Below are 22852 nucleotides of genomic sequence, written 5' to 3' on the forward strand. Positions count from 1 at the left end.
GGTGAGCCCCTCCCTCTCAGCCTCAGTCTCCCGACAGGTAAGACGAGGGTGTTAGAAGAGTGATGGAAAGCGCTGGCATTTTTTAACGAAGCCAGAAGCCTTTACTCTGGGATCCTGTTTCATCAGTTTGTCCACTGGAGCTCCTGAGGCAGCATCTGTCCTGCAGACTTATTTTTATCTCATGCAGAGTCTTTTATAAATATATGAATCTGCCGCCCACACTTAAAGATTTGGAGAGATCACATAAAAGCCTGGATTTCCAGCGTCTCTTGAAAAATCAGATCTGGCACTGGTGGGCCCCCTATGCCTGGCAACAGTGAGCAGGAGTTGGACAGTGGCCGCCCCCTGCCGACCAGATGAGTGTACTACATGTGGTGGCAACCCTCAATGTTGCCACCGAGCTCTGCTGACGATGGTCTTTGAAGCACCTGGAGCCCCGGCAGTGAGTACCCTGAGCGCAGGCAGACTCCGTTTGCACCCTAGAGTCTGGGATATTGGCCTTGCTCTGCTTGGCAAAGTTTGTCGAACGAATGAATGAAAGAAACAGCTAACGGAATGCTTTGGAAACTGTAAAGGGCCCACGAAGGGTTTACGATGAGAAGCTGCCTAGCTACAAACTGGTGCCAGTGCACTGCTGGCCCTGTCCTGGCGTCCAGGTCCTAGGCCTTAAGAAGGGACAAGATCTTAAGCCTCATACTCCTACCCCATCCCCCTTTGGGAGTCATCAAGACAATGCACCCTCCCTTAGACACTGCCACGGCCTCCCCTGAGATCAGGGGATTGTCCTTTGTAGAAAATTGCTGGCAGAAACAGCCAGGGCCTATTAACCTCGAACAATCCTTGAGAGCCGCTTGGAGGGCAGCAAAGGACCAGGGAGGAGATGGGGAAGGATGGGGATGGCAAGAGTAAGGCGGAGCTGTTGAGGGGCTGGATTACCTCTGCGGTAACTCCTGGCAGTGAGGCACCTCACAGAACTAAAGCACATTGCCCTCGGGCCTCAGGGACTGCATCCCCCCTCAGTGTACAGCAGGGTGGTAAGGTATAGAGAGGAGAACCTGGGAAGATGGCAGGTTCTCCTCTGCCAAGTCGAGGCTCACCCGAGGCTCCTCCTGGTCGATGGCTCACACGTGGCTTCAGGCCCCTTCCGCCCTCCCCCGGGTCAAGGCCCCATCTGTAGGGGAGGTGAGACAGCCCGGGGCCAGGTTCCTGCCGACTGTATCCTGGTTTTGGGTGGCCCTGAGGTGACTGTGTCTTTAACAGCAGCCGTTAGGAGGTGAGCCTGTCCCTGATCCTGGCCTGCTGCTCCTTACCTTCTCGGTCTTGGCAGTGTGGTTTCGATTGTTGAAAACTGAGAAGGCTGTTTCTCAAAGGGAGTGAATGGAGGTTTGGGGGCCCGGGAAAAGTTTCTGCAGTTTTCTGCTGATACCCACGGCAGGCTGGAGTTCCTAGGAGGATCTGTCCTTCTCTGGAGTTGGGATCTACAGGAAGGTATTTTTACTGCCTCTACCGGCCTTCTCTGAAATAAGCCTGGGCTTCTAGGTTCTGTCTCTGAGTAATTTCCCTGAGCTTATAATTGACCGGTTTGGTAGCACATTTCCTCATCGCTTTAAGGAGACTTGATCACAAGGTCTCTGGCCCTCAGATCTGTCTGGCCTCTATTTCTTACACAAGTTTAACTGGAATTCTGGGTCCCATACAGAGCCCACTCCTGGTCGTACTGTAGCCATGTGGTGTGGCAGGAAATGATGAGCCTTTCTTTTTAGACGATCAGTAGGCAGGTTGTCCCCACTCCAGAGTAGACACCCTGATGGGAATCTGCTGGAATGCTAGAGAAGTCACACCCATTGCTCTAAGGCTGGGTTCTTAACCTTTCTTGTTCCACTGACCACTTTACCAGTCAAATGAAAACCGCAGACCCCTTACTAAGTCCACACTAAACTGTGAATTATTTAATAAACATATCACACCCACACCAACATGTCCCCAGAATAATGTTTGGTTTTTTTAAAAATTTAAATTCAAACTCAAGGACTGACCTCCTGTTAAGAACCCCTGTTTTAGGGAGAAATGGGGAAAAAAAAAATCTGTCAGCCAATCCAGCATCCTAGATCTGGGTCCGACTGAACTTTTAGCTTCCAAACCAAAGTGCCCAAGCCACTTAAGTCTTGGGGATGTTTGGAGTTGCTTCTCTGGTTCCTGGCATCCTGGAAATCACAGACACCACGCTCCTGGGTGTCTCCAGGGGAACTAGGCCTTGGTTGCAGACCAAAGCTACCAAGCCTGTCATTCTTCCTAGCAAGGGGGCCAGCTTGAAACCTCTTTTGGCCTACTCTTACAGAGGTCTATGAAAGGCTGGCCTTGAGAGGAACCACTGCCAGGGACCCAGCTTGCAGTTAAACGGTTCATTGAAAGGCACCTTTAAAGCAGAGCCTGATTTGTGGCTTACAGGCAAACAGCCTCTGGGCCCCGAGGTAATGGATTAAGAGGAACTTGGGGGCCTCCCAGGGGCTGAGTGAGGAACTCTCAGGGGCCTCGCTAAAAAAACAGAAGAGGGTACAGGCCGGCTTTAACTAAACACTCACCCGGTCTTTGGCTGGGTTCAGGGAGCGTTACTTGCCTCCTTGTCTCCTGGCTGACTCGCCAAATATGTTAGCATAAAATAATTTAAGGACATGCCATAGGGTAGGCAAGGGAGTAAAAGGTTTATTAGGAAACAAGAGGGGAGCGGATGTAGCTCAAGCAGTTGAGCAGGTGCTTCCTACGTGGGAGGTCCCAGGTTTGGTTCCTGGTGCCTCCTAAAAACAAAGACAAACAATAAGCAAAACAAACAAAAAAGCCAATTCAGGGGAGCCAATGTGGTTCAGTGGTTGAATGCTGGCTTCCCACTTACAAGGTCCTGGGGTCAGTCCCCAGCTCCGGTACCTCAAAGAAAAAAACCCAAGAGTACATTACAGGCGTGCTGCAGGATGAGTCACACCACACAGGGGACATTTAAAATTGCCAACCTGGGCCCAAACCTGGCCATGGAGATTGTTTAAGGCAACCCAGATGATTCTACCATGTCTCCAGCATTAGAGGCATTGAGAATCACAGTTGTGGGAAAAGGCCCTAATGAGATGAAATCAAAGCAATGCCATCTTGTGTGTGCATGGACCTCAGCCCTGAGGTTGGTGGGGGATGCTGCTCCCAAGGCACCTTTCCCAGCCCTGTCTGACCTGCTGCACCAGTCCAACCCCTGCTCTCCAGGGCATTGTTAGGCCTTCGGGTAGTCTTCGGGTTTCAGACTGGTATGGTGAGAAAGATCAGGTGCTCTTCTCAGTCCTGCAATCCTGCCCTAGACTGGGAGACCAGAAACCTGGGTCTTTATCCCACCTCTGGCAGTGCAATTTCTGACCTCTTCTGGACTTTAGTTTCTGTTTCAGGAAAATCTGGAAATCTATAATTTAATGATGAATCATCTGTTTTTTTAAAAATGTATTCAGTAGGCAGCTCTGTACAATTGTCTATGAACCATCAGGCAGACAAACCATGCCTGTGACCTTGCGTCTAACCCACCTGCTTGCTTTGGAAACGTTTCGGGTGGTAAGTGCTTCTCATTACCCTCAGGTACACACTCCAGCCTTGGTCCCCATATCTGTCCTCAGCAATACTACTCCCTGCCACACACAAGCATGGATGGAGGGTCATCATCCCGGGCCATGTCATTCCTGGGCCCAGAGGCAGTTATTCCTCCAGGAAGCCCATTGCAATTCATAAATGGTGGCAGTGATGTCCCTTTCCAACCCATCTCTTAAAGTATGAGCTCTTTAAGGCAGGAACTTGTTTTAATAATTGTCACTTCTACGTATGTGTGCACCTATTCTATGCCAGGTGTTTAACTACTGGTTGTTGACCCTAGCTGCACATTTAAATCACCTGGGACTTTTAAAAAATACCGATGTTTGGGTCCCACTCCCAGAGTTCTGGATGAAGTGTGCCCTGGGTGTCAGGATTTTTAAAAGTTCCCCGGCCCGGCTGGGAACCATAGTCTGATAGTCCTGACTATGTTTAATTTTCACACTGGCTCTTCCTCCAAATGTTTCTTATTTTCCCAAAGATTATGGAAGTCCTCCTCCTCAGAGAGTTCTTATTAAGTAAACTCCAGACTTCACCTAATTATATATATATTTTTAAAGATTTATTTTATTTCTCTCCCCTTCCCCACTGTCTGCTCTGTGTGTCCATTCATTGTGTGTTCTTCTGTCTCCATTTGCATTCTTGTCAGGTGGCACCAGGAATCTGTGTCTCTTTTTGTTGTGTCATCTTGGTGCGTCAGATCTGTGTGTGCGGCACCACTCCTGGGCAGGCTGTGCTTTCTTCGTGCAGGGTAGCTCTCCTTGCGGGGCGCACTCCTTGCATGTGGGACACCCCTACTCAGGACTCCTTGTGTGTGGTAGCACTGCATGTGGGCCAGCTGGCCCTGGGTACTGAACCCTGCACCTCCTATGTGGTAGGTGGATGCTCTATCAGTTGAGCCATATCCACTTCCCCTAATTACTTTTTTTTTTTTTTTTTTTTTGAATTCTGTTTTTTTTTTTTTTAATTTTTTTATTTTTTATTGACTTTGTAATAATATTACATTAAAAATATATATGTGAGGTCCCATTCAACCCCACCCCCCCACCCCCCCCTCTCTCCCCCCCCCCCCAACAACACTTGTTCCCATCATCATGACACATCCATTGGATTTGGTAAGTACATCTTTGGGCACCTCTGCACCTCATATACATTGGTTCACATCATGGCCCATACTCTCCTCTATTCCATCATGTAGGCCCTGTGAGGATTTACAATGTCCGGTGATTACCTCTGAAGCACCATCCAGGGCAGCTCCATGTCCCTAAGACGCCTCCACCTCTCATCTCTTCCTGCCTTTCCCCATACCCTTTGTCCATTATGTCCACTTTTCCCAATCCAATGCCACCTCTTCTATGTGGACACTGGATTGGTTGTGTCCATTGCACCTTTATGTCAAGAGGAGGCTCAGATTCCACCTGGATGCTGGATGCAATCCTCCCATTTTCAGTTGTAATCACTCTAGGCTCCATGGTGTGGTGGTTGTCCTTCTTCCCCCTAATTACTTTTTGTAAACTTTTTAAAATTGCAGGCTCAAGAGAGTGGATGTGGTTGAGCAGCTGAGCACCTGCCTCCCACATAGGAGGTCCTAGGTTCACTCTCCAGCCCTGGTATCCCAAAAATAAAACAAAACAGCAGACTCAAGAAGACAGCCCCACTCCCATTTTGTATTCCTTTATCCTGGCTTGTCTTCTATAATAGCATCATCACTGTCTGATATCTTGTTTATTTATTGATTGTACTCCTTTGCTAGGCCCTAGGCTTTTGGTGGGGTGGGGGGAGGTTGGCGAGAGGCAGGGTCTTGATTGTATCCAATGGTTCAATTGTTGAATCTATGAGTATTTGTTGAATGAGTGGATAGCCTGGGGGCGAGGGGGTAGTCTTTTTTTTTTTAATCCTTGTTTTGTAAATGGGGAAACTAAGACCAGATAGCTTTAGGTCCCTGCTCAGGGTCTCACAGCAGCAGGTGGCAGAGCCAGGGAGCAAGTGTGGGACTGCCTGGCTTGGCTCTCTGGACAAGCCATTGTCCTAGCCTGCCTTACGTCTTGACTGTGTTCTAGGTTTCTAGTCAGTGTGTCTATTGCCTTCCAGGACTTCCAAAGTCCTGCAGATTGAGATGCCAGATAGTAATCCTCAAGGAATGTGCCCACTCAATGATAGCTCCTCAAGGTGGCTGGGAGAGTTAACCTTTCATTGCCCAAGGTCATTGACCTCTTACGGGAAGGAGCGCATCTGAGGCAGAGAGAATGGAGGATTTAGGAGTGGGGAGGAAGTGGGTACTTGGGTATGAGGGGATTTGGCTGCTGCAAGGATGGAGAAGGAATGATGCTGAAAGGGAGGCTGGGCAGTCCCCTTCCTGTTTCCCAACCAGACTCCAGGACTTGTGGGTGTTAGCATCCTGTTACCCCACCCACCACCCACACATCCACCAAGGAGCAGATGGGTGTCTTGCATACAACCTGTGAGATCAGTCTCAGGCGATGTGAGTTCTAGCCTCATCTCTTCTGTGTGACATTGGGCAAGCCCCCCTCCTCTCTGGGACTCAAATTCCATATAATGAAGAGGTTGGTTAGGTGAGAGGTGGGAGGATTTATCAAAATGGGAGTAAGTTATGCAATTTGAAAGACCGTATTAAAGGATCATTTAGGTAAAGTGTGGAGTTTAGTTAATAGTGATGTGCTGGGAAGTGGACTTGGCCCAATGGATAGGGTGTCCGCCTACCACATGGGAGGTCCACGGTTCAAACCCCGGGCCTCCTTGACCCGTGTGGAGCTGGCCCACGTGCAGTGCTGATGTGTGCAAGGAGTGCCCTGCCACGCAGGGGTGTCCCCTGCGTAGAGGAGCCCTACATGCAAGGAGTACGCCCAGTAAGGCAAGCCACCCAGTGCAAAAGAAAGTGCAGCCTACCCAGGAATGGCACAGCACACATGGAGAGCTGACACAAGGTGATGCAACAAAAAGAAACACAGATTCCCGGTGCTGCTGATAAGGATAGAAGCGGTCACAGAAGAACACACAGCGAATGGACACAGAGAGCAGACAACTGCGGGGGCGGCGGGGGGAGAAGTAAATAAATAAATCTTTAAAAAAAAATAGTGATGTGTGAATATCAGTTTCTTAGTTTTGATAAAAATACCTTGATATCATCATAATGTTAACAGTGGGGGAAGCCAGGGGAGTGATATACAGAGTTCTGAACTCTTTTTGCCACATTTCTATAAGTTATTTTTTTTCCAAAATAAAAGCTTATTTAGGATCATTTGGTAAGTTTAATTGTACTCATGCTTGCATTTAATCAATAAAGATTTATTGAATGCCTATTGTGTGTCAAGTACCGCAGTGACTAAGAGTCATACATAGTCCTGCCCCCTGTGGAATTTAGTCTAGTGGTAATTTGCGGGAATAATACCTCTGTTATTATTATATTTTTCCTTGAAGTACCGGGGCCGGGCATTGAACCCGGGACCTCGAGTTGGTTTTTTTTCATTTGTTTGTTTGTTGTTTGTTTTGTTTTTGGGAGGTACCCGGAGTTCCGGGACCTCGTACGTCGGAAGCTGGCTCTCAACCGCTTGAACTACATCAGTTTCGCCTGTCACTTTTTAAAAGCAACCCTCAACTACAAATCTTGGCTGGTGGAGGTACAAGTGGAAACCTTATAATCCTTATGCTCTATGTGATCTTAGGCATCGGTTTCCTTAATAAGATGGGGCAAAAAAAAAAAAAAAGGATTCCCTCATAGTTGTTAAAATTAAAAGAACTAATGCATACAAAGTGCTTAACCATACTTAGTACGCATTAAAGCACTTATTAAATGTCGTTGTCATCATTAACAATCATTATTATTCATGAGACACAAAGATTTGCAATGCGGACATTAGGGAAGCCTAATACCAGCAGGTAGCGCGACATTTTTGCCAAAAAGGGATTGGGCGCGAAAACACTGCACCTGCGTGCCGGGACAGGTTTTGCCGGTTTGACGCACGCACCACAGCCCCGCCCCTCCGCCGGCCAGCCCCGCCCCTCCGCCGGCCAGCCCCGCCCTCGCTCAGCCCCGCCCTCGCTCAGCCCCGCCCCTCCGCCGGCCAGCCCCGCCCCTCCGCCGGCCAGCCCCGCCCTCGCTCAGCCCCGCCCCTCCGCCGCCCCGCCCGCCCTCGCTCTGCCTGCCCCTTTGTGCCGCGGTTCCCGCGCCAACCCCACAGACAGGGGCTGGGCGCCCGTGCCGGGAGGGAGGGCTGGACGAGGACGCGTCGGGGGCGGGGCCGAGAGACAGCCATTCCACTCCCCTCCCGGAAACCTCGCCCCGGGGTGGGAGGGGCGAATCTGGAAGTGGTTCTCGGCTCAGCTTTGCATAAACGATGCAGGCGGGCATTTAAAGGCACCGCCGCTATCACAGAGCTTGCAGGCAATCTCTCGCAGACCCTCGGTTCGCAATGGCCCCCCTGGTGCAGGCTCCGTTCCTGATCGCCCTGAGCTTTCTTCTCATCGGCCCTGCAGTGCCTGCGCACCTTCGGTCGAAACAGGTGAGGGCCTCCACATTAGGGGGCTTGCAGCCTCCGCATCCAGCTGGGGGTGTGTGGAGCTGGATAGGGTTAGGGGTGGCCGCTCCAGTTTCTAGGGTTTTTTCTTGGCAGCACAGCCTCCTAAAGTTACTAGTTATGGGGCCCTGAGTGGCTCTCTTTCTCTCTCTGGCTCCCAGTTCCCCCATCTGAACAATGAGGGTAGGCTTTGAGGCCTTCTTATGCGCTAGACTTTTTTGGAGGGGTTAATCTCTGCCCTCTTTCCAAGCGCCCAAGTGAAATTGTACATAACTGTAAAACTACGGTGCTGTCCCCAGGCCCAGGACCAGCCGGGCTTACACCTGCCACCCCCTTGATAAAGCCTGGTGCCGTCTCTTCCCTGGCGGGACGATCCAGTGTCTGGCCTTGAGGAGTGAGTGGCTTTGAGAGGCCCTCAAGGCCAGCTGGCGACAAAGGTCCAGCCCTGAGACCCGCCGCCCCTGCCTTGTGTGCCACTGAGAGGGCAGGTCCCCTCTCTCCCCCACTAAGCTTCCCCCTTCACTTCTCCTTCACTCCATGCAAAAAGCTTTGCAAAGGGAAATGCTCTCATGAGTGGAACAGCTCTTAATCTTAAACAAACAAAATGCTATAAACTGGGAGCTGGGCACCCATGCTGCCCCGGGGGGAAGGAGTCTCTTTTGCCTGTTGAAGGAACAAAGACCTTTGGTTTTGCTTGCCTGGAGGACTCAAACCTTATTCCAGAATGTAGACTGAGAAAGTTTCTCTTGGCTCCAGGGCTGCCTGCTGTGAGGTGAAGGTAAGGTAGAGGTTCCGAGTTTGTCCTCTGTCATCCCTGTCTTCCTCCAAGTCTTGGCTATGGATGCCAACCCTGGCGCTGGAGAGGCGCTGAGACATGAGCCTGTTCACTCCCCTCACTGGAGAGCCAGAGAGAATAGGAGCCTTAGCCTCCATCCCTGTGCAGGTGGGATTTCAGCCCCACCTGCCGTCACTCAGGCCCTCTGGGCTCCTGAGCTTCAGAGCCCTGACCCGGAGGCATGGGCCAGATGAGGGCAGTGGGGGGCAGCGGCCTGTGGGTGGGAAAGTCTGGAAGCCTGGGTCCCAGTTCCTCTCCCAACATTAATCAGTCTTGTGACTCTGGTTCATGGTGAGCATTGGCTGACAGGGGAGAGTGTCCAGTCCTGTCTTGGGCAAATAGTAGGTGCTTAATAGATTCTGATACTGTATAATGACTGTCATTTGTTGGGCACATACCATGTCCTGTACCTTTTTTCTAATAAATTTATTTGGGAATAATTTTATATTTACAGAAAGGTTGCAGGATAGTACAGAGTTTCTATATACTCACCCAGTTTCCCCTAATGTTACTCTTATATTCCCATCCTATATTTGTCAAAACTAAAAAACCAACTTTAGTACATTACTATTAACTAAGTTCCAGACTATATTTGGATTTCAGGAGTTATTCCATTAATGTCCTTTCTGTTCCAGGATCCCGTCCCAGGTACCACGTTGCATTTAGTTGTCATGTCTCGCCAGTCTTCCTTGGCCTGTGATACCTTCTCAGTCTTTTCTTATTTTCTCATGACCTTGGCAGTCTTGAGGCATTGTGTTATGTACTTTCTTCATATGAACTTATTACCTTCACAATAGCTTTGCGAGGAAGGTGTTATTATGACCCTTTAATAGGTGAGGAAATTGAAGCCCCAAAGGGGTTAACTTAAGATTTCAGCTAGTAAGAGCAACTGAGCTAGGATTTTAACCCAGGTCTGTGATTTATACCCATATCTCCCCTTCCATAGCCTTATCCTGCCTCTTCCCACATGGGGTGTTGGCTCAAGCTGGGGTTGGCAAACCCTTGGTGGTCATTGCTAATCAATCACACTTCCTTTCTCTGATGAACCTGGATTTAGCTGCAGAATTCCTTGCCACAGGGACCTCTGGTCAGGTACTGCTGTCTTGAAACCACCTTGTTCTGCCTGGTTTAGGGCCTGCTGGGAAGGGGAGTTTAAGAGAGAAGAGAGGATTCTTCAGCTCCAACCAGGTATCTGGACACTTCTCCCAGCCCAGAACTGCTCACCATTGTGAATCAGGCTGCCTAGGAATCTGAAAGCAGCCCCAGAAAATGGACGGCCCTCCTACTCTCCAGCCCAGCTCTTAATTCCAGACATTCTTTCATTTGACAGTGGCCTTCTGAGTCCTCTCCCCCTTCCAATCTTGTCCCACTCCCTTCTACTCGCAATCATAAATCAGACTGTGATACCCTCCTTCAGTGGGAGTTCTTTTGCACTTGTAGTAAACCCAGTCTCCTGATTATGACCTGTGAGTTCCTGTAGTAAATGACAGAGCCCAAGCTCCCACCTCATTTGGGTCCCTTGTCCACTACATCTAGCCCACTGGGCTCATAGCGGGCCAGGATCCTACCTCAGGGCCTTTGCACTCATTCCTCTGCCAGGAATACGCCTTCTCTCTGCAGTTTCGCATGCCTAACCCTCTGTGCTGAGGAAGTTCTTACTTACATTAGACTGTAAGCTCCACAAGGGAGGTCAGGAACCATGTCTCATTTTTTACCACTAGTGACACAGGGCTTAGCCCAGGGCCTGCAATCATTGCTCCATAAATATCCATGGAATGAATGTTGAAGGAAACATTTATTAGCAGCAGCCCTGTGTAAGAGGCCATGGGGAATGCAGGGGTGAATCAGTCTCTGTCCCTGCCTTTCTTAGTCATTCTAAGAAACAGAAACCCATTCCAAGACACTCAAGTAAAGGAGAAGTTTACTGTAGGTATACAAGGAACCTCATGGAACTAATGTGAAGAAGTAGAAGCTGGAAAGTCCCTGAAATGTCTAATGACTGTTATTTACAAGCGAGCCCATTCTTAGTTCCTGGCATTGTGCTGCGAGCTTCCTGTGCAGGCAGGCTCTCAGCCTCAGAAGAGCCCGGGGAGGAAGATATGAATGCTTTCATTTAAAGATGTAGAGGCTCTCTCGGCCGCTGTGGTCGGTCATCACCGACTCTGCGTGCAATGAGCTGACTCTTGCCTTGTCCTGCATGTCCGTGTTCCCCTTTTTTGACATCGCCCACTATCTGGTGTCCTTGATGGTGATGAAGCAACAGCCCAGTGCAGGTGGTAGCTTTGTCATTAATTTTGAACTGTTGGTAAAAGGCTGTTGAAAACCAGAAACTGAAGAATGACTGAAATTGTCCTACTCTGCCAAGATGACCCTGTGGGGATCACTTATCTTCACGTCCCAGCACATCAAGTATCTGTCAGTATCAAAGCGTAATCTTATGTTCCTTTATACCATCTTTCTTGTGATCACAAAAATAACCATGATGCTTACAGAGATTTCTGTTATGCCTTTTGCGTCTTTGGAGGATATACTGAGTCAGATGCTCTTTGACAGGCAGCACCGAGTTTTAGTTTTAGTTATTTTTGTTTCCGTTTTCTTTTAATTTTGTTTTTTAAAGCACGAGTTCACCAGTTTTCATCTTGTGAGAAGGAAAGTGAAATTAAGTCATCTTTCAATGGCACCGATTCATCCAGCTCAAAACCTAAAGTTGATACTTCAGATAAAGTTAAAAAGAAACACATTAAGAAGACTGAGTAAATTTACTTGATGAGCTCCAGAAGGAAAAAAAAAAGTTTTTCTTATCTACATGTCAGATTGATGTGAAATAAAGATTATATGTAAGGAATGGAGGTGACAAAAAGAAAGGGAGAACTTTCTGTTTCAAGGAGACTACCCGCCTCTGGACTGTGATTCTTGAGTGCTGTGAGTGTATCAATGTGAAATTGTTTTTCTAAGTTAAATGTAAAAGATTCTATTGTAATTATTTTAATACCTTTATATTGATAAAACAAGGCTAGATTTTTAAAAATGTTAGCAAAAGAACCTAACATCATTGCAAAATAACAAAACTTAAAAGCTTTTTGTTTTCTTAGGTATTTTCCTATATACTTTCTATTTGAATCTCTTTGAGCTTTCATCACCAGAATTAAACATATACTTCACATTACCATTATAATTCCTACTTAATTTGTGCACTGAAAAGAATAGATTTTTCCTCACTTTTTTATGAATGAAAATGAATTTCTATTTCAGATAAACTTTGTATTTTTGCCCACATTAAAGGGAAAATATCTGACATTTTATTTTATTTCTAGTGGTATTATTTTTCAGTGAGAACAGTTTTAGTCTAATAAATTATGAATCCCCACCACCCCAACCCTCAAAAAAGATGTAGAAACGGAGACTCACGAGGAGTAATTTACCTATAGAAGAAGCACACGTTAAATGTGGCTCAGCTCTCATTTCAACCAGGCCTGCTTGGCTAAAGCCTTCATCTACTCTGTCTCCAAAGCCATGCCCTTCACTGCTACCCCGGATTGCCCCTAAATAGGCTGGGTTGAGAAACTCAAGCTGCTTCCTGTTTTTTTGACCAGCAGACCCTTTAGTTCTTGACCTTTCCCACGTTTGGCTTGCTCACCCTCTGGGTGCTCCAGCCCCTCCACAAAGCTTATGACCTAATGACAATGACGGGTTCTCTAGGTGACTCAGCCTCGGGGTCTCAATTCGAAACTCTGGGACAGAGAAGTTGTTAGCCTAGCCTGGGTTAGATATTCCCTCTTGACTCCATTGGTTATTGGGTTGAAAATGAGGGCCAGTGTGGCAGTGTAGGATCGCTCGTTTTCCTTTAAGAGAAGGTGTGGATGATGGGAGTGCTGAGGGTCTCTTGTTGGTACCCTCCGGGGGCCTTGGACTTGTGCAACTATGGGGGCAGAGTCTGCACAGGGCAGGAAGGGTTAGAGAGCCCGGGACATGCAGACAGGGCCCAGGAAGTGGGGAGTGGGTGGTTACAGTGGTTAGACAAGATGGTGGTGGGATCCGAAGACCTTGGGATGGCTCTGTTGGAAGATCAGAAGTGGCTCAGCAGAAGGAAGGAGGCAATTGAGGCAGGGGCTTGGCATAGGCAGTGGCCCAGGAGTAGGAAAGCATAGGCTAGGATTGGGAATGTTCATTCATTAGGAATTATTCATCCACAAGGACCCACTGGGGACCTTTCCATGAGGATCCTGTTCCCTTCTGGTGTTAAGTACATGCCCCTTGAGGGCAGGGTTTTGGATGCTCTTATGTTTCCCACTGTGTTTTGTGTTTCCCACGGTTCTTGGCCCTGGATTGGACATGGGCTATGATGTAAATAAGGGCCAGGGCATGGGCTACAAAGGTGAATCCTCCAGGAACTTATCCTCTAATGGGACTGCAAGATTGGCAGGCTGGAGAGGAGTGGGGAGCCGGGAGGTGGGAGATCAGATAAAGCACCAAAAGCAGGTAAGGTTAATCTCCTGTTTTGAAGTTCTTGTTTGAATTAAAAAAAAAAAAAAGTATTATATTGTGCTTTATAGTTTATAATACTTTTGGGAAATTATGTCTTTTGAGTCTTATTTTAGTCCTGCCTATAAAATGATCAGGACAAGTGCTGTCCTAGCTTTACAGATATGGAAACTGAGGCCCAGAGAGGGTAGGTGCCCGGTCCAGTGTCACACCGCTAGCAGGCTGTTGGGTGGATTCTTCTGACCTGGGTGAGTTCCTTGTCTCAATTTTTCTTTTCTTTTCTTGCTGTCTGATTGACCCTGGCCATCCCAGTTCAGTAGCTTCTCCTGGGCTAACTGTGATGAGGGAAGAGATCCTGCGGTGGTCAAAAGCCTGACTGTGGAACCTGACCCCATTATCTTTCCTGGGAATTTGACTGTGAGTGCTGACGTCAAGACCAGCGTCCGACTCAGTTCTCCTCAGAAGGTGAGCCAGGGTGGGCAGGGATGGGGTGGTGGCGGGGAGAGGGGCCGCCGGCCAGCTAGCAGGGGACTGGGACTTGCGCTCAGGGATCTGTGAAGCGTTTTAGAATTCTGGAATCCCAGAGAAGAGTCATAGGTTCCCGGAATTGGAAGGAATCTCTGATGTCAGCCTCAACAACTCCTGACGAGGGCCCGTGTGACTGATACACCACACCTGCTGGATGTGAAGGCCCGGCCCCCACTGACAGCTCGGGTTGGACAATTTGGTTTTGTTCTTGGTATTAATTATAAAACAGACACATTAATTAGCAAGTAATATATAGTCACTTTAGAAGGCACAAGTGGTCAAAAAGGAAAAAAAAATGGAAAGGAGATTGCCTGAAATTTCACACCTTCTGATGATAACGGGATAAAAACACTTTTTTTAGGAGGTACTGAGGATTGAACTTGGGACCTCGTGTGTGCAAAGCAAGTGCTCAACCATTGAGCTACACCCGCTCTGTGGGATAAAGCATTTTTAACTTTTTGTAGTGTATTCTTTGGAACTTTCCTCTAAACAGTTACATATAACATACATATTTATTCTTGATGGATATAATATATATGAAAATGATCAGTGCTCATTGTAAATGTCCCCTTGTAGTCTAAGTCCTCAAGAGATAGACGTTGTTAGCTATTTGCAAATCCTTTTGATTTTTTATGCACATGGAAACATTTATACCTTTATACTAAAGGGATTATATCATATATGCTATTATGGTATTCTAACTTGCTCTTTTTTTGCCTTGTACTCTATGCCTCTTTCCATGGCAATTGGTATAACTCTACCTAATCTCTTTTTTGACAAGGCTCCAAATATAATTTATTTTATGCCATTACAACAAGATTAGAAAAACTCAACACTTCCTTCGACCAGGCGGGCATACAGCTTGCATTCAGCTCTTGATTTTCCCCCGGGCTGCACATTCTTATGCAGACAATAATCTACATAGCCATAGGTCATAAGCAGCACATATTACTGTTGTGGATCTGTCATAGCTTAGATAGTTTTTATATAACACGTTACCTATTTAGTTTTTTTTGAAGGCTTTGATTTTTTTATTTTTAAAAATTCTATATACCTTTTTACATGCGTCTTTGTATATTTTTTTGATTATTTAGGTACAGACTTTTTAGGTCTTTTGATACATATCGTTGGCAACAGTGAAATATGCCTTTTTCCATACATTTTTTTCCCCCCAAGATGGCTCCCTCATGTCTGCTTGTAGTGTCTGCTCATTGTGGCTTCTTGTTGTTTCTGTTAATTGTGTCCACTCACTGTCTGCTTATGTTCTTTAGGAGGCACTGGGGATGGAACCTGGGACCTCTCATGTGAAAGACAGGTGCCCAACAGCTTGAGCCAATCCGCTACCTGCTCGTTGTGTCAGCTCATTGCATCAGCTTATTGTGTCTGCTCATCTTCTTTAGGAGGCACTGGGAACTGAACCTGGGACCTCCCATGTGGGAGGTGGGTACCCAACTGCATGACCCACATTTGCTCTCCCACACATTCTTTTTGACATTGGACGTTTTCTAAAATACCTTTACAATCTTTTAGGTCATCCCCAGTAAGGTTAAACATCTGTTCATAAGTTTATTTGCCTTTTGTATTTTACTTTGAGAATAACCAGTTTGTTCCTGTCCATTGCCTATTGAGGGGGAGATGTTGGCATGTTTTCTTAGAAAACCATAAAGGCTTTTTATATATCCATTGCAATGCCATTTGTCAAGTAGTCTTTTCCTCACTAGTTGGAATTGCCACCTTACTGTGTCATTATAGCTTTCAGCCTGTTCCTGGTCTTATCTGTTCTGGTACCAGCTTTGTTTTGATTCTTTAAAAAGTTTCTGATTTGGAATCTGTGTTCTTATAACTTCCCTAGACCTTGCTGAATCATAGCCCCTACCTTCTAGGTTTCTTGGGAGAATAAGCAATTTAATGGCATGGAAAGCGTTTGCACAGGGCCTGGCACACAGGCTGTGCTCAGTACATGTTTGCTGTTATTAATGTGATGCGATGTTTTCCTCTGATGTCTTTGGTCCAGCCACAAGTCCTCATCATTAGACAGCTCTCAGGTCTTGCTTCCCCCTGCACCTCCTCCCACATCTTCTCCAGGCTAGGATATTCCCTTTCCTTCAGCTCTTCCTCAGGTGATAGGGGGTCAAGCCCTGCACCCCCTGACTGGGACTGAGTGGGACGGAGTCCTTCCCTGTGTCTGGACACTGCGCTGCTAATTTGCTGGGGTCATGGAAATGCTTCTGGTTTTCTCAGCAGAGTCCAGAGCGTAGGGCTCTTCTCTGGCAGGCAGGCTGCAGTGTTCACCACTCCTGCTGGCCTGCCGTTGCCATGCAAGCTGCTGATGTTGCCAAGAACTCTGAGGTTTTAAAGCGGACTTGGAAGGCAAGAGCTGCCCAACTCCCTCTTCAGCCCACAGCCTGCTTTTCTGGGTTTCTTCATCGGCCATTGACACGAATCCCTCTCCCTACTCCCCTTTTCTATTACTTTATTAATTGCCACAGATTTGGGCCAAATTAACCTCTTTTACCTTTACCCTCACTTGTGCTTTGTAAACATTGGCCTTATGTGCCTGCTGTCATCCCCTCCCCCACATTTCCTTAGGTATTTATTTTTGGTTTAGTTCTTTTATCTTCTCAGGGTATATGCATATCAGGTATTAAATGAGAACCTCTGGCCACTTGTGAAGGGAGAAAGGATGACTAGCCCCCTTTTACAGATAAGGGACTTTGCTGACAACTTGCTTCCTGTCATGTGGCTAGTTATTATCTTGTAATTTCTGTTCTTATGCTCTTTCTGTTGGGGCAATAGACTTAGAGCTTGGTTATGTTTGCAGGGGAGTGCTGCAGGTTCAGTTCCAGAACTTTCCACTTGCCCAACATAGGCTCCCTTATGAGAGCTGCCCAGACCCAGGCACCATAGGAGCCTGGAAGGTGTCCTGAGGTCAGTGGCTTCAGCCCCTTCTTATACTGAGATCAGAGGGGAGACTGAAAGGTCCTCGTCTACATGGCGTGTTAGCAGTAGGGGCAGAAACCCAACTCGGGGTGTCACTTCCTCTGCTGAAGTGAAGGGTCTTTACTGGGTGGATTTAACCCCACCTGCAGTTTCTAGAAGTTGGATGACCCAGATTACATGATCCATGGCAGGACTGGCACCTGCCCAGGAGCTCCCTTTGCCTCTTCCCGCTTGCTCCACAGGGATTTGGTATACCTCCTAAGTCCCCCCTGCCCAGCCCTCTCAACCTCTAGCTGCTAGGGCTCTGGTTTTCCCATCCTCAGGAACTGTAGACTGTCACTGTATTTGGCACATACATACACTTAGGACTTTCAGGCACATGTCTTACAGTCCTGATGGGGCTTCTCCCCCTAATATTCATCTAGCTGCGATGCCCCTGCCTGAGGCTTGTGACAGCCATAACTCCTTCCCCATTCCCATCAAATGGTCAACTTTCAAGTTGGCTGCTGTTGGGTGGTCTTCATCTAGAGTCCTTTGTGTACACAGCCCTGTGCTAGAGGCCAAGAGAAGCTGTTATTTTGTTCATCCTGTGGGAAACCTTGACTCTAGGGATGTCAGAACCGGTAGGTCTCTGAGATCATAAGATCCGATGCCTGATTGTAAAGGAGAAGGGAAGGGACTTGCCGTAGTCCCCCAGTAGGTGCATGCTGACGGAAGGCTGGGACCCAGTCTGCTGGCTCGTGAGCAGGCACTCCACTCCACCTCAGTGCCTCTGTCTGCAGGTTGTAGAGTCAGTGATGTGCCACAGAAGAGTTTAGGTCTTGCTATGGAATTGCTACAGAAGCCTGGGACAGAGGACTTGGTGCAGGTACCTTATTACACAGCCTGCCTGAATGTTCTGAGCCGTGTTAGCAAGTGGATTGAAAACAGACTGGGAAGTAGGGCCATAGTTTGTATTCCCCCAAATTCCATGACTGGTAGGTGTGGCGGCTGCCTCAGAACCATCTGTTTGTTGACTTAGACTCAGGACACTTTCACCCAGTGCCTCTTATGCAAGGCTAGTCCTGGGGGAAGGGGGTGGGAATGGAGATGAGAAGGGCACCACTCCTTTTGGTGGGTGAATGCTGGAAAAGCGCAGGCTGGGTTTGGCTCCCACTGGACCCCTCGGCTGGGTGTACTTGTTCAGGGCATATCCTGCACAACTGTTTTCGATGGGGTATCGGTGAAGCAACGAAGAGGTATCAGCTAAGGGAGAAGGTAGGACAGAAATCAGGAAAAGGCAATTTCAGGATTCTTGGTAAGTGCTAAGTGTTTTATAAGCATCGTCTCACTCAATACCTTGGACCTGGTGAGTGAGAGATGAGACAGTGGAGGCTGAGAGAAGTCATTTGCCCGAGTGCACAGTGCTAGGAATGCAGAACTAGGATTCCAGCCTAGGCCCTCTGGCTCTGGAATGATTGAAGGGTAAGAAGGTTGAAACAGGTTTGACCTGGGAGAGGAAGAGCCGGGAGGGACCTCTGCATGGCTGGGGGCGGGGGTGATGTATGTGTGTCAGCAGAGTAGGAGGTGGCCAGAGAAGGAAGCCATTTGAATTTGTCCAGGATACAGCGTTTACTCACTTCTTCCTTCTCTCTGGGCCAGAAAGGAGGTGGCCAATATCTTGACATTTGTGGGCAGCAGCAAGCTCTGGATGAATAAGGGCCCATCCAGAATTTGTCTCTTAGAAAGAAAACCCCAAATAAAGCCATCCTGGGGGGCTGAGGGATTCAGAAAATGCTGGAATGTCAGAGCTGAAAGGGATCCTGAGAGTATAGTTTCTTGCTATAATATCCACAAGGAATTAGGTACTTGAGAGCCAGCTTTCTGTATAGCCCTTTCATTACTGTTTTTCCTCGATTCCTTTGATGGGATATAGACATGGTACTAAGGACAACTCACTTGGCTCTAATGACAGCTAATGCTTAGTGAATGCTTAGCACGTGCCAGGAACTACTGGGCCTTTCTGTCTTGAAGCCTTCTCCTGGATCAGTTCCAGCCTCCAAACAGGAGCAGAATGGTGACAGCATGGAGGTGTGAAGTGCATATAGAGCTTCTCATACAGCTTCTCTCTGAGTACCCCACCTGGGTCCAGGAAGTCCTCCACTTCTCTCTCTCTCTCTCTTTTTTTTTAAAATCATGTCCTAGGGATTGAACCCAGGACCCTGTATATAGGAAGCAGGTGCTCAACCACCGAGCTACATCTGCTTCCCCACCGCTTCTTGATTGAGGTAGTTGTCTGTTGTAAGCTGTGACTGTCCCAAAGATCTTCTGCTTACTGACCTCAAAGTGATTTCCCTACAAATTCCTATGGTTCTTAATTTTGTCTTCTATGGCTATCCAGAGAAAATATGATCCAAGAATAGTCAATAGGTTTCTTCTTGATGACCAACTCCAATCAGTTGGTAGTAGCTGTCTGAAGTTTTGTGTGGAAAAGTGTTCTGGCATCAAGACAGGACTCAGAAGGAAAGTCCAGGGAGCAAAGCCATGATTAGCAGTTGCATGATAGGCAGGTTTTGAGGGTCAGTCACCTCCAGTCAATGGGTAGTGGCTACCTGAAGGAATCTAAGGCTGTGCATAGTTCAGTGAGAGGCAGGAACCACACATGATCACTGTCTGCCATGGGCACAGGAAAGGACAAATTGGTGCAAATAGCACAATAGTAGAACTCCTTGATCAGATGATCTCTAAGGCCCCATCCAGTTCAATCCCATCTGTGATAAAAGAAAATGCTGGCCTTTTGAAGAGGCAGAGGTGCTGGCATGTTTGCCCCTGTGATTTCTGTGCAGGTGGAATTAACTGTGGAGAAGGAGGTGGCTGGCTTCTGGGTCAAGATCCCATGCGTGGAGCAGATTGGCAGCTGTACCTACAATGACTTCTGTGAAGTGCTTGTCAATATCATCCCACCCGGGGAACCCTGCCCGGAGCCCCTGCGTACCCTTGGGCTTCCCTGCCACTGTCCTTTCAAAGAAGTAAGTATTTGGGGAGGGAAGGCATTACCCCGTGACTGAAGTTAAGAAGTGTTTGGAGAGAAGGCTCCTTGCATTCTTCCTACAGATGGAAGTTGATGTGTCCCACCCAGAATCACTTGGCTTTTGAGGGCCTCAGTTTACCCATCTGTGAAATGGGAGACTTGGACTCAGCTGTGATCTCCAGGGCCCTTTTGCTAATATCCCACGAGTCACATCTTGAGTAGCTCTTAGGAAAACGGGAGGGGCAGTCACGGCTGCCATCCTGGAGGTGGCTCTGGGGAGGGTCCCATCTCTAGGCTCCCGCTGACCCATGGCCTGCTGGCTTTCCCACAGGGCACCTACTCACTGCCCAGGAGCGATTTCACCATGCCTGACCTGGAGCTGCCTAGCTGGCTCACCACAGGCAGCTACCGCATCCAGGGCATCCTGAGCAGCGGCGGGAAGCGGCTGGGCTGCCTCAAGATCTCTGCTTCTCTCAAGGGGAGATAACGTGGCAACGGCCAGAGCAGAGCACAGCCTGTGCAGAAGGTGTCGCTTTCCCTTGGTCTCTCATATGTCAAGGACCAATTCCAACTCTTCTCCCTTCAGACCCCTTCAGGTGCTGATTCCACTCTCATTGCTGAACATCATTTTGTGCCGCCCACATTTTAGGCTGGGGCGAACAGCCCTACCCTAAGGGAGGCTGAGTTTGGCAGTTCTCTGTAGCCTGGGACATCTACCAGCCTGGCTGCTTTACTCTCCTGTCCACCCCTATGGCTCTCCTTAAGAGCGTCATTCATTTCCTAAACAGTCAAGGGATGGAGTTTTAGATCCTAAGTTCAGACTGACCCAGTGGTAGCTTCCTGAAATATCTTTATAACTAATTTTTTTTTAAAACAAATTTTTGTCACTGACTTAAAATCAGAGTGAGAGTATTAATAATTAATTTTTACTCCAACCCCCTTTACAATGGAGAGACTAAAGTAGTTGATCATAGCATATTCCTCAGCTTCTTTGATTAATTTAGTATTCTTTTCTGTTTTTTCCAACTAACACTGGGGCATGCAGTATTCTGGAGAGGCTGGGCACATGTCGGTAGGAGATCTCTTAAGGGAGGTATTGAAGAATGCTTAATGTGTTAAATAGGGTTTGCAAAGTTAGGTGTCTACAAGGCTAAGCAAGAGATAAAAATGAATGACAAGGACCATGAGAAATATGTTGCATTCCATGTGTGTCTTCCATTTTCTCTTTTGATAGAGTCATGGCTACAACAAAGATTTCTTATACTATACAAAAAATAATAGCACATATGCACTGCTCCAACAAATGCCCAGTCTTGAGTTGGGAGTTAACCTAGGCTAGTGAAGATTGCGGTAGGTTGAAGAAGGCATGCCCAGTCTGTAGGGGCAGCTCCTCTCAAGCTATAGCCAATTAATGCCACATGCAAATGCAGGCCCAGCATTGCCAAATATTTTCTGTCTTTGCCCCTCGAGAAGCCAGAAATCCAGACTTTTATATGACACCTGACCATTTTTAAGTATCAGCAACTAATTATTTTTTTAAATACTGCAGGCCAAAGGGGCCAAACAGACTTGCCAGTGGGGACATCTGGTTCATGGATGGCAATTTTGCAAACTCTTATCTAAAGCATGGATGCCTTGTCCTTTCTGTCTCAGGATGACTCCCCCTGTTTCTCATAATGTCTCACTCCAAGGAGAAGGCTCTTCTGGTGCTAGGGGCAGTAGAAGTGGCCTCATGTGAGGATCACGGGGCTGCCTGCCCCAAACTTGGAGCTCTGTCAGGGTAAGTGGGGCAGATGCTGAAGTCTGTGCCCCTAGCAGCTGCTTTGAGCTGCAAGGATCCAGTGGACAGAGGTTATACTCTGATGTGAGGCTATCTAGGTTTGTTCATTTGTTCTGTCATCCTATGACAACTTTCAGCTGTGTCCTAAACTATGGACCAGCCCCTGGTCTGGGCTCATTTGACATTTGGAATAACAATAAACCTTTTTAATCTGCTGAAAATTCTTTGTCTTGGCTGCATCCTTCATTTATCACATCTCAGAGGATTGCAGAAGATTGTGGTGGGCTGTTTTTGTCAGAAGGAAGAAAGGATTCGCTTCAGGGGTACAGGTAAGCAGCGGCGGTTCTAGGGACTAGCTCCTCCTGTTTCATGAGCTGCATGTTACCCTCTGGTTCATCCTACCCCAGCACCATCCAGCCTCCTCTAGCTGCTGTTCTGTTTTTCCCATCACATCATGGCCTCCCCAGCCTTTTACTGGGTCTTTTAGCCTTATTTTCACAGAAGTTTCCAGGTTCACATCCTGGAACATAATCTGATTAGCCTGGTTAATCTTCATGTCATGACATGTCCTAGAATAAAATGCTAGCCCTTGGGTTAAGTGCTTCTCTAGGTTCAATCAGCTCTTGTGAATAGAAGTGACACTGTCAGCTATGGCTGCCTACAAGGTCCCTTGATTAGCCACTACTGGAAGGGGTTGTGGATGGGTTGACACATCTTCTAACATCACTTGCATATTTCTTCTCTTCCTTGAGGGCACACAATGGTCTCATACATATAGTTCTATAAGAGAACTTTTGTCTTACATAGTCTCTCACTATGAAGATATATTCACTCCTGCAATGGGATAGTACCTACAAAAGTTACAATGTTTGTAACTGTAAGTAACAATTCAACTAAAAGTGACTTAGACAAGACAATATAACAAGTTGTTGGTTAACTGGTGTCTCAATGATACAAGTTCCCAGGTTCCTTCTATCTGTTCCTCTGCCATGCTCAAGGTGTTGGCAGTTTGTCTCGTGATCCTGTCATTTTGCAATTCCAGGTATTATGTATATCCGTCTGGCCATCCAGGAACAAGACCAGGGAGTTGTATCAAAAATTACACTCCAATCTTAGTCTCAGTTTCA

The 22852-nt window shown here is 47.5% G+C and overlaps 1 protein-coding gene across 1 annotated transcript; it reads left to right on the forward strand.

The window, feature by feature from the left end:
- The first annotated feature begins 7785 nt into the window (after positions 1–7785).
- On the forward strand, positions 7786–21946 carry GM2A (ganglioside GM2 activator). The gene is made up of 4 exons (XM_004453466.5): positions 7786–8135; positions 13780–13932; positions 19761–19943; positions 20277–21946. Exons 1-4 carry the CDS (start codon positions 8046–8048, stop codon positions 20430–20432), a joined length of 582 nt encoding a protein of 193 aa, XP_004453523.1. The 5' UTR covers positions 7786–8045; the 3' UTR covers positions 20433–21946.
- The last annotated feature ends 906 nt before the right edge of the window (positions 21947–22852 follow it).

The sequence above is a fragment of the Dasypus novemcinctus genome, chromosome 2 (assembly GCF_030445035.2).
Source record: "Dasypus novemcinctus isolate mDasNov1 chromosome 2, mDasNov1.1.hap2, whole genome shotgun sequence".
NCBI lineage: Eukaryota > Metazoa > Chordata > Mammalia > Cingulata > Dasypodidae > Dasypus > Dasypus novemcinctus.

Coding starts and splice junctions, on each gene's coding strand:
- GM2A (XM_004453466.5), top strand. CDS start 8,046: ATGGCCCCCCTGGTGCAGGCTCCGTTCCTGATCGCCCTGAGCTTTCTT. Junction 8,136..13,779: donor CGCACCTTCGGTCGAAACAG/GTGAGGGCCTCC, acceptor TGGCCATCCCAG/TTCAGTAGCTTCTCCTGGGC. Junction 19,944..20,276: donor GCCACTGTCCTTTCAAAGAA/GTAAGTATTTGG, acceptor GCTTTCCCACAG/GGCACCTACTCACTGCCCAG.